Raw genomic sequence first — 16,627 nt, forward strand, 5'->3', positions numbered from 1 at the left:
GCGGCCCTGCTGCTCTGAAAGCATGTGATATAGGAGTGTTTGAGCAGCTCTGGTTTCACATGCTTTCATGCACTTCCTTTTCAGCTGATTCTGAGCGTGAGCGTTTGTGACGTGCAGTGATGGGAAATTACAGTACATACATGGACACCCCCTGGTCAGAGTTTCTGTTACAATGAATAGTTAAACAAGTAGAAGATGAACTGATCTCTGCAAAATGTTAAAGATCAATAACCGGTTACTTTTCAAACAAGATGTGTTAGGGCTATGGTTTGCTCACAATCATTCAGGCCAGGAGACGCAAATTTCAGAAGTTCTAGACTTCTAACTCCTAATACCTTGTTCTAGCAATCATGAGCAGTCATAGCTACTCTAAGCAACTGTTAAACACTAATTAGATGACAATTAAAGTTAAAACACTGTCAAAGATTCACAGTTTTCTAAAGTTTTAAATCAATGTTTTAAAAAAATTTAAATACTTAAAAGGCATAGTTTTTTTTTAAGTAGTTCAGATCCATTTTCAAAAAGATTCAAACGGTTCATGCAGTTGATCAGGGTTTTGACAGGGCCTAAACGAGGCCAAGGGGAAATAGTGGGATATGAAATGAGGTTAGAAATAGTTACCGTATTTTACATAAAACAGCATAAAGTGCACTGAATTATGCGGTGCACTATCAATGAATGTCTATTTTCTGGTCTATTTTTAAATGGATTATAAGGCGCACTGATGATTTTAGTTATTTTAATGGTTTAGTTATTTTGTTAGGGGTGTTAGGAGAGTAAGTGCTCTTTGAAGAGCTCTTCAGGAGTTTCTTAACCTCTTAACAGGCAGGTATTTTAGTCAAATTTCAGCCTGATTACATTCCAATATCTTTAGGATATCTATTTAAGCACTACATAAAAAGGTTTCAAATTTGATAATAGACGTTATCAAAAATCCTAAATTGTAAGTTTAAAAGAAAATATTTTACAAATTTGAAGTAAATCTGCAAACTGTCAAAACATAATGATTACAATTGGAGCTTTCCGGAACTGTATTGAATTTTAAAATCAATATTTTCCTGAATACACACCAAACATTTTATGTCCTCCAAACCTTTCGTTTCGTTATGGTAGTCTAGTTTTTATGTCTGTTTTTAATTATGCAGAATTTGGGTTGATTCCTGTTACTGATCTGAAATTATTAAGTGAAGTAGAGAGTGAGCAGGCAGCTTCTTAGAGTCTCCAAAGCCATCAAAGTATTCAGAATGTAAATAATTTATTTTACTGCAGATAAAGGGGGATTTGTATCATTAACACGTGTGGCCCTGTATAGACCAAGGCCTGTTAAGGGGTAGGGTAGTGTAGTAGATCACTTTTGTAGGGGCCCTCATGATTAAGCCGTGGAGATTCAAATAACCGGCTTGTTATCAAAGAAAATCCAAAGAAAAATATTTCATATAACGGTGTGATTTTTTGTTTTCTCCCCAAAAATTATAATTGATGCAGCAGAGAGTTAAAACTAACGTAAAAGTTGCAAAAATGCCAAAGAGATTCAGATGCGTTTGATTCATCTCCACTGACTCACTGATTCAGGAACCGATTCGCTCGGATTCGAACATCACGTGGGGGTGACGCGGCGCGTGCTTGTAGGGGAGCAGAGCGAGGTGCTTTCCTGAGCCGATCCAACAGAGACAACACAACTGCATCTGCCCCTCAGAGCTCACTCAGACCCGAAACCAGAGATGGACTGCGGTATTCTCACCTCCAAGAGCGTCCTGCTCATCCTCAGCCTGATATTCTGGGTGAGTTTTGTGTTTATTTATTGTAAAATTAAATGTCAGCAGCATCAGGTACTCAGTCAGCCTGAACACACACTAACTACCAGGGATAAACAGTGTCTGACTCTCTGTTTGTGGGTGAATATTCTGCAAATGAGGGTTTCTCTGTGATCTTTAGTTATATGGGTAATATAGATTAACTCCAGGTGTTTATCTGTTAAACTGTGCTGTGCTGAGCTCTGCTCTGCTGTGCTGTGAGGTTGTTGTGGTCGGGTTGGGTTTCTTCCTGCCCAGTTGTGCGCACTGACTGCGCAGTGCTCAACTGTAGCTACTGAACTGTGTTTCTGTACAGGTTAGCTACCTGTGTACCTGTTTACCTGTAAAACCAAGCCAAGAGGGTCAGTGTAACAATTATCATTTTATGACTGTTTAAAGTTACATTCTAAAAAAATGTATAAAATATTTTTTCCCCTTTTAGTCAAGAGTAAAGTCAAGAACCCTCAGGCAATTTTGGTTATTACCCCAGTTCATACCATACCTTATTTTTATGTATTTATTTTTCGTTTATTTTAAAATAATGTTACAGGGCATATTTCCACCCATTACAATAAGGTGCATAAGTGGGCCATAAATAAATGTAAGTATATGTACAAGAAAATGTAAAGAAGTATTTTTGGCTGTTTATTTTATTTATCTAGTTTTTTACATAAAAAGTTCAAGGAAAATAAAAAAAATACTTAAGAAAATTCGGAATATTGATGAAATTCAACATTGAATCAGATAAATTCAGTGAGCAGCTAAATCATGTTTTTTCTTATTATGGGAACATGACTCTAACTATTTTAATGTTAAAATCCCAATAATAACTTGTATTTGAACTTTTTGTTCTAGAAATCAATAATTGGAGCTAGTTATATGGAACCTAATACAATTAATACAAGTATTTGATTTGTTAAACTGGTTGCAACAGATCTGTAAAAGCAGGAAATGGGCTACTTTTATCTCATAGTCTACTTTTATCTCATAGTCTACTTTTATCTCATAGTCTACCATGGAAAATTGAGATTTTTATTCTCCTGAAATTGTGGTAATAAAAAAAACTCTTCTTCACTATAATACATGTGATAAAATGAAATACTAAAGTTTTACACTCAATTGTCTATTTTCAAATGTAACCTCAAAAAGTCTGAATTTGTGAACAAAATTGTAGCTAGCTGTCGGCACAGAAATGTGTTTAATCTCTCTCTAGAAGTAGAAGAAGCTACTTCGCTACATGCCTGTTTGTTCTGATCTATGCTTCTCAGCTAATGCCTCCCGCTGAATTAGATTATGGAGCCATGAATGAACTGAGTGTTTCGTACTTAGAAGTAAGAAAACATTTTGAAAAGCATTCAGTCTGGCTCTGTTTGGCCTCAGTGATGGACTGTGCCTGTGGCGAGACAGAACTAAACCAATGTCTAAAAAGAACTGAACTAAAAGTCTAAACTAAAGTTTCATTTCCCCATAACTGCATATATATTCATACTGTCGCTCGAATTACACAATTTTTTACTGTGGGAAATTACAGACTCATCTGGCTGCTCTCGAAAAACACGTTCCTTCTCAAGACCATGTGAGAACTACGTTGGTTGGACACGTGGTTCTCTCAACATGATCTCATTGGCAGTAGTTAGTCGCTGCTCTTCACTCACAGTTTTATAGTCACTGACTAGTATAGATATTAAACCGGATGGATGTTTGCTGGAAGTCATGTTTGCTGCGACTCCTCTGTGATCTTTTAGCGTCTTTCAGCAATTTGCATCAGAGCAGAGGTTTATTTCATTATGTTGTCAAATGGAAACTTAAATTGTGTAGTGTGTGAACTTGGCTTAGGGAGCGTAAAACCCCATGTATAGCAATGGTAACATATACCTAATCAAAATGTTATTAAGGATATCTTTTCCTGGTAATATGATTAGTAAAAATGGAGTTCAAGATCTGTATATATCTGTACATATATGATAATATTATTAATAAATGAGATGAATATTGTTAATCTGAAAGGAGTGGATCTACCACTAAAAACTGGATTACAGAAGTTTAATTTATGACCTGTATCAGTTTTTTTTTTTAACTAAAATGGCTCACCACAGAAAACTGTGATGGCTAAATGGAGGAATATCGGTTTTTAGTTCCGGTTTCATCTTACAGTCATCTCGCCACATTATGGTTTTCTACACCCAGAGAATCGAAAGAGGAACTTTCTGAAAAAAAAAGAGCAGTTGTTTTGTTGTTGTGCAGTAAACACAAAACTGATTTTACTAATGTTAGCATGTTCACTAGCTAATTCACCTGTGAGTTAAATTAGTAAGAGACTGTGAGGCTAAATATAGTCCACTGTTTATAATAATAATATAGCAATCTAAAATACACACTGGTCTTCTACAATATACAGACACACTAATTTAACTTTTTAGTAATGTAGTACATGAGTGTGTGTGAAGAGGGGGGAGAGTAGGGGGGATTCTGGAACTTTGCTTCTGCTGCTGCTGTTGTGTGGGATTTGCGCTCATATCTGAGGCACAAGACCAGAGTTCCAGTAAAGATTACAGGCAGTAACGGGGTCACTCGTGGTCCCGTGACTGAGCAGTGTGACTAAGTCAGTCATGTGTTGCTGTGGGAGGATCATCAAGCCAAACCCACAACTATTGCAAAATACTGGTGCAAAAATTAATAGAACTTAATGTACACATTTTTAAGGACATATTACTTATAAAAAAGTAACTGTGAATTATATAAGAATCAAATCTGTATTAATCTACATTCGATGATATATCAGCAGGTTATTATTATTATTATTATTATTTTTTTTTTTATTGTTATTATTTTTATTCTTTTTTGTATTATTATTATTAATACTACTACTACTACTAATAATAATAATAATAATAATAATAATAATAATAATAATAGTAATCTTTATTTGTATGTATTTCATACATAAATGGAGCTTCACAGTTTTACAGCTTTTAAAGAGTACAATGCAATATTTAGAGTAAAGGTAAGGTAAAATGGTAAAGGGTAAGGAAAACAAATTCTTCCCTGCTATAAAATGAGTCTACATTTAAAATAAACAATATGGACAAATAAAAATGATCAAAGTAAAATGTTCAAGTTGTAGCTATAAAGAACTAAAATACATTTAATCAATTAAAATAAACAGGAAACAATTGTGATTAGTACACAATGTAAGTAAGAACAGGAAAATCATAATAAAACCTTGATTATAATACCTTTTCAAATGTTGTACTGATGTTAATATTTAATAATCTTAGTTGATATCTGTTAAACAAATCACTGCTCACTCACTTCTCTTCTTAGTAACTTTTAGTACTTAAGCAAACATGCAGTGCTGGATCTGAAAGAATGACTTTAAACTAACCATGATGGAACATTTATATAGATGTGACTTGATGAAAATGACATAAGGAAAAACACTGATAGATGTCCATTGAATGTGTAACTGCCAAAATCTGTTGTTTTTTCATGATCAGAAAAAGAGCTGTCACTTTATTTAATCATCACTGTTAATTTTGTTTCTGAGCATCAGACAATTTAACTCTTTCCATGTTGCTATGGAATAACTGACGTTTGGGAGGAGGACCATGCTTGAACTCCTCCTCATTCCAGTCTAACATCCTGCCATGTCTTATGAAGTTTTCATGCCCCACCATTACCCATCCATCTCCAATGTGTCAGTCATTGTTACCACTTTTTATCAGAGAGGAGTCCACTCTTCTAGCTTAAAGCAGAATCAGTTCAGCATTTAGTTCTCAGGCATCTCCCACCTCCCAAAGTCCTACGGTTTCTTCCTTAAATGTTCCTAAAAGTTTCTTAGCCTTGATCTTATGTTCTAGAAACCCCAAAAACAGTTAGTTGATGTAGAATCCTTATGTTATATGACATTACATTACTCTTTACACTTTTAATTTATTGTCCTTGTAAATTAAACAACTCCCAGATAAGAAAACAATGGTGAATGACACAATGCGCTCACTGGGGGTTCTGTATTCTGTATTTTGTATGTTTAATGTTTTTACCTGATTCTTTGTCCTGTAATCATGTTTCTGTAAAGCTGCTTTGTGCCAACACCAGTTGTAAAAAGCGCTATACAAATAAATTAGATTTGATTTGATTTGATTTGACAATGTGAAAACTACTTAGGTTTATTTAATTGTTTAATAAGGAACCAAAAGAGGGTGCCTGTGGCATCACCTCAGAGTACCCTGTTTAGTTAAATTATTGACCTTTATTTATCGCTGTTATTGCTGTTAACAATAAACTGAATTTCACCAGACAGTTTAGAAACGGAGGCTCAAACTGACTCAAGTTTGAATCCTGGGCCATGCTATTTCGTCATCAGCAGCCAGAGCCCGAGAGAGCACAGTCGGTCATGCTCTATCTCAGTGGGTAGATCACACTCTGTCTGCCCCTCACTCCTAGTGTGATGTGGGTGAGCACAGGTGTCTGTTGTGGTGGATACAGCACATTGCTTCCAGTGCTTTGTTTGACCAACTACCTGGTGATGCTGCATTTGCTGCATTTAAGAAAGCGGTGTTGGTAGACATTACTATGTATTGGAGGAGGCATGCGCTTGTCCTTGCCTCCTGTATTGAGAGCATTGCATGTGATGTGGAGTGGTCCTAGGGTGTGGGTGGGATAATTGGCTAAACAGTAAAAGGTACTGACCATTTACTCTAACTGTATTTGCTTCTATCAGCCTGGTAAATTTTAAATTTTAAATCTCTTTCTGCATTTCTTAATTCAGGCTGCAGGAGCGGCTCTTTCCTATGTGGGCGCTTATGTCATAAAGAGCTACAGGACATTTGACAACTTTTTGGAGGACAAGTACACCCTTATTCCCGCAGCCATCATTATCGGCGTGGCCGTGGTTCTGTTTATCATTGGACTCATCGGCTGCTGTGCGACGCTGCGAGAGTCTAAAGTTGGCTTAAGCTTTGTAAGTATGGGACTTTCCATCCCTTATGTCTGGTATTACCGTGGGGATTTAAAAATGTTTCAGTTCCTTCTGAAGAAATTGGAGAAGTAAATGGTTTGTTACTTGATGTCTTCTTTCTTCTCACCTTGTTTTGCATGCAGTTCATGGTGATCCTTTTACTGGTGTTTGCCGCAGAGGTGGCAGCCTTTGTGTTTGGCTTCATCTACAGGGGCAAGGTAAGATTCTCTTCATTCTGGATGTAGTTGAGTACTATTAGAATTCTAGTGTGGCTGATTTTCTGATTTTCTGTGATTCTAATGTTTTATATGTGCTTGATTCATGTTGACAGATAAAAGGTGATTTGGAAAAGTCTATGAGTGATGTCTTCCAGAAGTATGATGGTAAAAATGCTGAGACCGCGGCAGTAGACTATTTGCAGTCTCAGGTAAGTCATTATTACAGTTAGCACAGCTTTACAACTACCATCTACCACCTAGCTTGTGTAGTTCCAACATTTGAAAAAGTAGCACAAGGCGTCTGTGAGCTGATGTATCTAAACTAAGTCGCTGCGCTTTCCTCCAAGTGCGCTGTGACGCTACTCAGCAATCCTTCATCAGCAGCAGTTGGAAAAGAGGTGAAGTCTGACTTCACATGTATCAGAGGAGGCATGTGCTAGTCTTCACCCTCCTGGTGTTGGGGCATCGCTAGGGATTGGGGGACTCCTAATGAGTGGGCTGGGTAATTGGCCTTGTAAATTGGGGAAAAAATAGGAAAATATTTGAAATAAAATTTATATAAAAAAAATTGTGGTCCAACCAGAAGAGATGGTCTGGGTCCAAATCAGTTTTATCCATGGTTTGGTTAGTTTGCAGTGTGAAAGTGCTTTTTTTCTTTATGGTTTAGAATTTTGGACCAGTTACAGGAAGTTTAAGGGGCAACCTATCATTACCCATTTAATAAAACAGAAATAGGAAAAAAAGAATAAGTGTTGTGCCAAAATCTGACTACCTTTGGAGTGCATGCACATCTTGGAGCAGTAGGGGCACAAAAGCTTATTTTTTTTGACTGCTGTACTATACTCTACTATAACTGTAGAAATCCTTAGAGAACCTTTTTGTAAACAGAAGTAAAAGGAATCCCATGGGTAATCTGCTTTGCTAAGTGACAAATCAATCAACTTTTATTTTCACTCTAATACATTGAGGGTAACCCACATTTCCAATGCAGCTTAGCATTTACAACCTAAAGTGCCTGAAAAAAGAGCTGATTATGAACAAAACATTAAAAAATTAAATGGTAAGAGCATTAGAAAAACAAGCAAACATAAGATTTAATTTAGAATAAAATAAAACAAATCTGAATAAAAGTATAAGTGGACAGGCTAAAATGTAAAGCAGTAAAAAAATGTAAAGAGATAAATAATTAGAATAATAAAATATAAACACAAATAAAAAAATGAGGAATAATGCATCCAGTTGCAGGGAATCTGATTCTGGCAGGGATGCAGAATTCAGCATAATACCTGAAAAGTCTCTGAATAGACAACATTCTACAAACCAATCAGTGTCCAGTATAGGGAGATGCAGCCCATGCAGGTGATGAGGACAGGGTGTAGCAATGTAGAGCTGTATAGTCACTCAGATTTAAGGGAATTGAACCCCAGTCTTCCACATGATGTGGTAGATCACTGGCATGCAGTGGTGTTATCCACTATGCCACACCAACCCGTGCACTCGGCCACTAAACTGCTGTCTAAAACCTTAACTAACTGGATCAAATGTATACAATCTTGGTTCAGTCTCTGGTCATCTATAGTAGTCATATATTATATAAAAATTAACACGTTTGTATAGAGTTTTTTTGCTGCAGACCATTTCATCATCTTATTCGGTGCTTTTCCCTCCTCTACCCTTACAGCTGCAGTGCTGTGGGGTGAATAACTACACTGACTGGAGCAGCAGACCATGGTTCACTTCTCATAACAGCACTGTGCCCGTTTCCTGCTGCAAAGCCAACAGTACCTGCACTGGGCAGTTTGACAAGCCTGAGCTGCTTAATGTACAGGTAAGCTGTTTGTAAGAGTATGTTGATCTATAAACTGTAATTGTTTTATGTTTTGGTGAAAGCAGCAGTTTTTTTATAATAAGTTTTAATTCTCTGTTAATAGGGATGTGAAGCTAAGCTGGAGAAGCTCCTCCAGGATGTGCTGAGTTATGCCATGCTGGTCATCTTGGGTTTTGCCATCATAAAGGTAAGCTAGAGACATTTTCAGATGCTCAATATTTGTCTTTAAACAAATCTGTACACTTTGGACCAATTATTTTCACATTAGTTCTGTTGAATCTAATTAATTGACCATATGCTAATTGAGGTGATGTAAATTTTAGAGTTGTACCCATACATCCGTTCAAACTTATATTTTGTATTCTGTATCTTTGTGCTACACTGTGGTAGAAGCTGTCATCCTTAGTGAAACGAGGATGGATTTGTACATTATCAGTTGTCCTTTCTCTTAACCAATCAAATCGCAGTATAATTCTGGCTATCTGGGCACTTTTTACAAACAAATGCTTTTAACAATGGCCGCTAGGTGGTGCTAAAGAGCATATATATGGTATATCTATTTTAACAATTGCTCCTTTTTATTAACTACAGTAGCCCTTCAAACTTTGCATGTCTTTTTAGCAATGCAGTTTCTTAATGGGCGATATGGCCCTAAAATAATATCATGATGATATTTTAAGGCATTTCTGCAATAACAAAAAAATCATATTTAATTTAGTGTAAATTTAGGTTTCATACATTCAGTAAAAACAAAAAAATCTAAAAACAATTTACCAAGACCCTGATTTTGTATATAATAATCTAACAAGTCATATTACAAAAATAAAGTAATATAACAACAAAAAAACCTTAACCAAACAAACAAAATAAACAAAAATCGAATACTTTCAGGACTATCACATTATAGAGTATTTTATTGTGTCTGAATTGTTGGCTTCAATATTGCATACAGTTATTATATCATTCAATTAATAAGATGTGGCACATCTCTATTGGCCAGCTTGTGGGTGTGAGTGTTTGTGGGTTAATGTGAGAGGTTTCAGTTCAGTTAAAATATAAAATAGGATCTTGATGACTTCAGAATGCTTGTAGAAGCTGAAAGATGTGGTATAAATTGACAAAAAGTAAGCTTGAGACTTTACTTTACTTTACTATATTTGTTTATATGTACTCTAGTTAACAACATTGCATTTAGTTTTTAATTTCTTAAAATGTACATTTTGTACTTTGACTGTTCTGATATAGATTTTTAAAAGTGTTTTTTTTAAGTGTACAAAGGTTAAACGATTGTATTAAACTGCTTACGGAGTAGAGTTTAGGCAGAGTTTGTACATTTATCTCAAATGCCTGAAACTCTGTTATTCTGTTTAGGGCCAGACTTGACATATTTGTTCAGAACAACTGTCTCATTACTCCTCTTAAAAAAAAAAGAGATGTTTTACTGATTTTTGTGTTTGCTAGCAATCCAGTACATAATTGACTTTTTGTATTTTATATGACATTTACTAAAACATGGACAAATTTATAAAATTTTAATCAAAACTACTCTCAGCTATGTGTTTTCATTTACTGTGAATCTGGTAAATTAATATTGCCTCTACTTGCTATATACAGCTCTGAAAAAAATTAAGAGACCACTTCAGTTTCTGAATTAGTTTCTCTGATTTTGCTATTTATAAGTTTTTTTTGACTACATTGAACATTGTTGTTTTATTCTATAAACTACAGACATTTCTTTATAAACATTTCTCCCGAATTATAAATAAAAATATTTTCATTTAGAGCATTTATTTGCAGAAAATGAGAAATGGCTGAAATAAGAAAAAAGATGCAGAGCTTTTAGACTTCAAATAATGCAAAGAAAACAACAAGTTTATATTCACATAAAGTTTTAAGAGCTCAGAAATCAATATTTGGTGGAATAACCCTGTTTTTTAATTACAGTTTTCATGCATCTTGGCATGTTCTCCTCCACCAGTCTTACACACTGCTTTTGGATAACATTATGCCTCTCCTGGTACAAAAACTCAAGCAGTTCAGTTTGGTTTGATGGCTTGTGATCATTCATCTTCCTCTTGATTATATTCCAGAGGTTTTCAATTTGGTAAAATCAAAGAAACTTATCATTTTTAAGTTGTCTCTTTTTTCTCCAGAGCTGTATGCATGTCACTATAGGACATAGATTTGTAGTAACACCACTGTTCTCTTTCTAGTTCTTTGGCATGCTGAGCATTTGCGTGATCACCTGCAGAAGTGGTAGAAACGAGTATCAGCCGCTGTACGCGTGATTCAGCACAGCCAAGAGTGTTCACCAGTGCTGCTTCATTCACTCCGGGACTCCACAACCTGCAGCTGCACACTGCCTCCTTCACCTGTAAACGGAACAGCCAGACATCCCTCACAGCCTCAACAGTGACAGTACACCACTGCCTCTGCCATCATTGTGCTGTTACTTTTCGTTTTCTTTTCTTTTTATTAAAGTTTCTTGGTTTTTAATATAGGTTATGTTAAGCTGTGCAAGAATTTAAGCATTTGAATATAAGGAAAAATAGGAAACAAACTAGAAAATGGAAGAATATTTTATATATTCTTCTGCAGGACGTCCAGGGATGTTCTGTAATTTACAACAAAATATCAGCACGTTTCGTTGATGTGTTTTATTGGCCAAATATTGTGCCTTAGGGAGGAGTACCTTCACTTTCAGTATGTCTGTATGTGTTTAATGTTTTCCAAAAATGTTCTTCATCTAGGACTGGGCAAACATCACAAAACTTGAAGACATATTCAGAATGTGCATGATGTGTATTATGTTTTGCTTAACTTGCAATGGACAGTGCAAAAATAAGGCTACCTGATTTTTCTTTTTATGATATTTCATAAATTCCTATTAAACAAGGCTAATTAGACTATTTATGTAATATAACATGCAGTTATTTAATGTTCTTTAAGTGTTGATGTCTATGAAAAGTGTATTGTGACATAATTTATCAAGATGATGATGATGATGGTAACATTGGCTATGTTCAGACTGCAGGAAAATCAGATTTGTTTCTTAAATTTGTTAAATTTGTTTCAAGTGATCAGATTGGATTTGCATGTCAGGACATCACAAATGTGTCCGCATGTTGTGTTATCTGGTCGGCACCAGTTATTAATCTTTGGTGCTCTTTTTGGACCTCTGCACTTTCTACACTCTGGATTTAAAGAGGTTGTTGTTTGTTGTGTTGTGAGTGACACACAAGACGTGCCGATGCCCTGATTGAGACACATCTGCACAAATCCGATTGTAATCACATTTCAAACCACATACAAATGTGGATTGGATCTGATTTGCAAAAATCTGATTTTATAGGTTTTTAGATGTTCACACTATCAAAAATCAATCTGGATACCATCCATATTTGCTAAATAATCAGATTTGGGCTTGCAGTCCGAACATAGCCGAACATAATATTGTCATATTGCCCACCCATAACTGCATCAAATTAATTATCCTTTGCTTACCATAATCAATATTTACTATCTGTCATTAGGTATTCCTTACCATAATTGTAGATTTAAGGTCCAGAAACTGACCAGGAAACTGACTTTCTATAAAAATCTCTCTGAAAAATGATTAGACCTTAAATTTAGGTCATTTACCATTTAAAGATGATCCAAACTGTTTATCTTTAGTTTTAGAATCTGTGTCTCTACTGTAGTGTGTTTTGCTGCAAATTTAATCTAAAGCATAATAGGTCAAAATAAGCTTGTTAGAAGCCAGTCTTGTTGTTGTTTTTTTTTTTTTTTTGCACTGATAAAATCATTAAATAAACTTGTATTTAAGTGAAATCAGAAGGAAAAGTGTGCCAGTCATACTTGTCTGGACAGAAAAGTATTGGGGCATTGATCCTTGAGTAATCAAAGGATATTAAAATTTGTTTTATTTTAGTTGAAGTAACTGTTTCTACTGTCCGGGTAAGTTTATTATTATTTTTTTTATTATAGATTTTGGATTTGCATTGCTGTGAGGATTTGATTGCATTCACAGAAAAGACCGTTCATAAAGTCTGAAAGTTGAGTAATCACCACACCACCCCACTTCACCTCACCTCACCTCACCTATTCCCTCATTTTCCAACTCATCCCATTCTCAAAAGTATTGGATGGAGCACCATTATTCCAGAGAACCCAGGTCCACTGCTCCACAGCTCAGTGCTGTGCAGCTTCAAACACCAGTATCCCACATCGAGTATTAGGCATGGTGCCAATAAATAGGTTAATGTATATCTATTCTATAGAGGTCCTATTCTTTTGGAAGTATATCTCTACAAACACTAGACAAGCTCTGTATGTGTGTGCATTGAATGCCAGCTGTAAGTATGTATTAGAAGAGGTGTCCACAAATATTTGGACATATATTCTACTGTACGTCAGCCTGGAAATGTTCAAGTGTAGATAAAACTCAGGGCGTGGACCTCAGCACTTATCTGTCTAGTGGTGGCATTTTCAAGTGATATTGCCCATGAAAATATCTGAAAGGGGTTCCCCAGCAACAAAAGGCCTTTAAACCAGCCAAGTCGGTTAATCAAGAGTGCAGGTCGATTCATTAGAGAGCTGGTTCTGAGAATACAATCAGTGATTACAGGACTGTACCTCATTAAGAGTACTTTTAGAGTCTATTAGAACAGTGTTTTTTTTGTTGTTGTTGTTTTTTTTTACTTGTGGTCTGCATCGGTTCTGCCAATGGTCTGTTAGTGAAAAATGTAATTTGTTTCTTGTTTTAATGGGCAGATTACATGTGGGATTCCCCTCCTGTCCTACAAAGGTGTGGTATTTAAGGTGGGGGACATGTTCTGGACAGAGTCCAAATACGCCTGGGGTATTTAGATATGTCAGTTCCCCTTTATTTTCACGTCCTATTCATTTCTGGAATAAAAGGTTGTGTTTTACGATTTCTGACACCTGTATTTTGTACACTCTACTATATATGGAGTTTAAATTAGTTGAAATATATTTTAGGCTAAACAATCATTTATCTTAAAACTATATTTAAGGTATTTGGCAGTGTGTGTTTATACAGATTTAACCTTCAGGCTAATGTTGCTCTTGGAGGCATTTCATTCTGTAGTCGTCTTTTTACAGGCAACGTTGTTTCAACGTCATATGTTCAATCTTTAATAAACCATAGCTCAAAAAAATGAGAAAATCCTATGATTAACAAAGTGTTAACAATAAACTCACATCCCTGTACTACGTTAAAATTCAACGTTAGCACAACCATTGAACATAAAATGTTGATTCAATGTTAAAATTCAACATTAGCACTACTGTTAAACATTAAATGTTGATTCAATGTTGTTAACAGACATTACTTTAGTCATATTTCAACCACATTTCAACGTTTAAGGTCGGTTGTGTGCCAGCAGGGTTAAAGCTCATCTAGACCCCTTGTGCAGTGTACCACCCAGATGGGGCCTTCACTGACATCCATATGTGGGATGCATGGAACTATATGTGCGTGTTCTCTAGGTGAAAACAAATCTGCAACTTCTACAGCAGAGCATTTGATTCCAAACTACTTAAAATTACCCTTTTGTTCTATTTTTAATATTTAGAAAACCTGTTATTAGAGGGATGGCCAGCAGGGGGCACACGTATGCACTGAAGTGGTTCATATATTCCAAATCAGTGGAAAAAAAACAACTATAATCAACTTATTTTTTTTTTTGTTTTGTTTTTGCATTTTGGGTAAACGTTACACTGTCACTGTTACTGTAAATTTTTCAGCTGTATACATACAAGAAAGTCTATGAATAATATTACTAAGCATTATGCACATTATGTTGTAAAAATTACATTCTAAAGATTAATTAATACAGTAGACCACAAACACTATACACTATACTCTTACAGAATGCACATTTGAATAATGAAAATACCTTTACAGTGTGAAATATCTACAGTATTCACAGTGTTTTTTGTTGCATGTGTAATCAAAGTAAATAATAATCTTTAGGATTTTGTATACTTTACTGTGATGATCTGGGGTTGATGCTGCAGTTGGTCAGGTCTAGGTTCAGCAACAGTATGTGCTGAAAGAATGAGGTCAGCTGACTATCTAAATATACTGAACATAGACTAGGTTATTCCATCAATGGATTTTGGAATTCTTCCCTGATGGCACGGCCATATTCCAAGATGAAAATGTCAGGATCCATGGGGCTGGAATTGTAAAAGGGTGATTCAGGAAGCATGAGATCATCATTTTCTTTACAAATGGATTGAGAGAGTTCACCACAGAATCCAGACCTTTTTCAGACCTGAAAATTTTTGGGATGTGCTGGATGGAGAAGCGCTGCTTTGTGCAGTGGTCAGACTCTACCATCATCAATGCTGCTGCAAGATCTTGGTGAAAAATTAATGCAACACTGGATTGAAGTAAATCTTGAGACATTGCAGAAGCTTATCGAAACAATGCCACAGTGAATGTGTGCTGCAATCAATGCTAAAGGCAGTTCAACCAAATATTAGAGTGTATGACCTTGTTTTTTAGGTGGCAACTTTTTTTTTTTGGGCCAAGCAGTGTATAACTTTGGTTTGTCACCTCTTTCTGCTTCAGTGTGAAACAGCACTGTAGTAAATACAATTAATAAGTTAAAACCCCAATTCCCTCAAGTCCTTTCCTGAAAAAGTGTTTTAGAGATTACCTTAACCGTTCTATTTATACTAACAATCTGATCCTTATCACAACGTCTTTGATTGGCACATGAGGTCCATCCATATCCTGCTTTAGGATCCCTTGCAGTTGCAGATGCAGTTTGCCCTCTATCTGTGAAAGCAGGAAAAATATATATGTAATTGATTCTTCAGTGAAAGAAGACAGCCCCTATCTTGTTACTTCCCACACTGGCAAACTGTGTATAGATTCCCTGTCAGATTTTAACGCAGTTCCTTTAAAAGTGGAAAAGTCTATCCCCACAGGTCACTCCCACAGAGAGCTGACTCAGGTGTTTGGAGAGAGGAAATTCAGACCGGCTCCTCATTTATTTATTTCTCCTTGGCGACCCACTGATTCTGCTGCGCAGTAACCTGACCCCCTGTGATGATGAGGCACTGGGAGGCAAGCCAAACACTCTGCCTCTCAAGCTGGACTGTCCAAGGACTCTGCATCCTTGCATCAGAGCACAGATGAGACTAAACTTGATGCTCTTGTTTCTCCACCCTTTTCCACTTTTGACAAAAATGGGTTATCAATTAAAATCAAATATCAGACCAGTTGTGGGCAATTCTTTTTTTAAAGGGGCCACATGATGGTACAGATCCCTCCCTCAGATAATGCATGATGCTCAACCAGCAGATTGAATTGGTGGATCTTCTACCGATCTAGTGGTTGAAGCTCTGGTGAGTGTTGACGAGTGAGGGGTGCTGCCAGGGTGATTCTACTCGGGTTTTCTTATTGTGACATCCCAATAAGGGAGCCATCCAAACGGCTCATAGAAGCAAATGATTCCTGACAATCAATGATTCCTGATACAATCTCAAAGTAGCTCTACACTACATTGGTCAAATTCTAAGGCCCTGATATTTAAAACAAGGCACTGAGAACTTTGAAAGTGCACAAGTAGTTTATTAAAACATTGTTTATACACACAGTGCCTTCAGGTAGTTCTCCAGGTGCCATCTTGAAGTTAAGTCTTGATAAATTGATTGAAAAGCATTTTTTTCCAATCTTCTTTTTCATTTCTGCCCCATCAGAATCTGAACTCCAGGAAAAAAGAAATATATACATTTTACAATTTGATTTGAATGAAACCATTAAACTATTGAACCAAGAAACTAGTTTCAT

General features: G+C 36.0%; 1 protein-coding gene across 1 annotated transcript; it reads left to right on the top strand.

The window, feature by feature from the left end:
• The first annotated feature begins 1,613 nt into the window (after window positions 1-1,613).
• Window positions 1,614-13,733, top strand: tspan36 (tetraspanin 36). The gene is made up of 7 exons (XM_022671097.2): window positions 1,614-1,781; window positions 6,565-6,756; window positions 6,897-6,971; window positions 7,085-7,180; window positions 8,653-8,799; window positions 8,903-8,986; window positions 11,013-13,733. The coding sequence occupies exons 1-7, from the start codon at window positions 1,722-1,724 to the stop codon at window positions 11,085-11,087; spliced, it is 729 nt and encodes a 242-aa protein (XP_022526818.2). The 5' UTR covers window positions 1,614-1,721; the 3' UTR covers window positions 11,088-13,733.
• The last annotated feature ends 2,894 nt before the right edge of the window (window positions 13,734-16,627 follow it).

This window comes from Astyanax mexicanus, chromosome 12 (assembly GCF_023375975.1).
Source record: "Astyanax mexicanus isolate ESR-SI-001 chromosome 12, AstMex3_surface, whole genome shotgun sequence".
NCBI lineage: Eukaryota > Metazoa > Chordata > Actinopteri > Characiformes > Acestrorhamphidae > Astyanax > Astyanax mexicanus.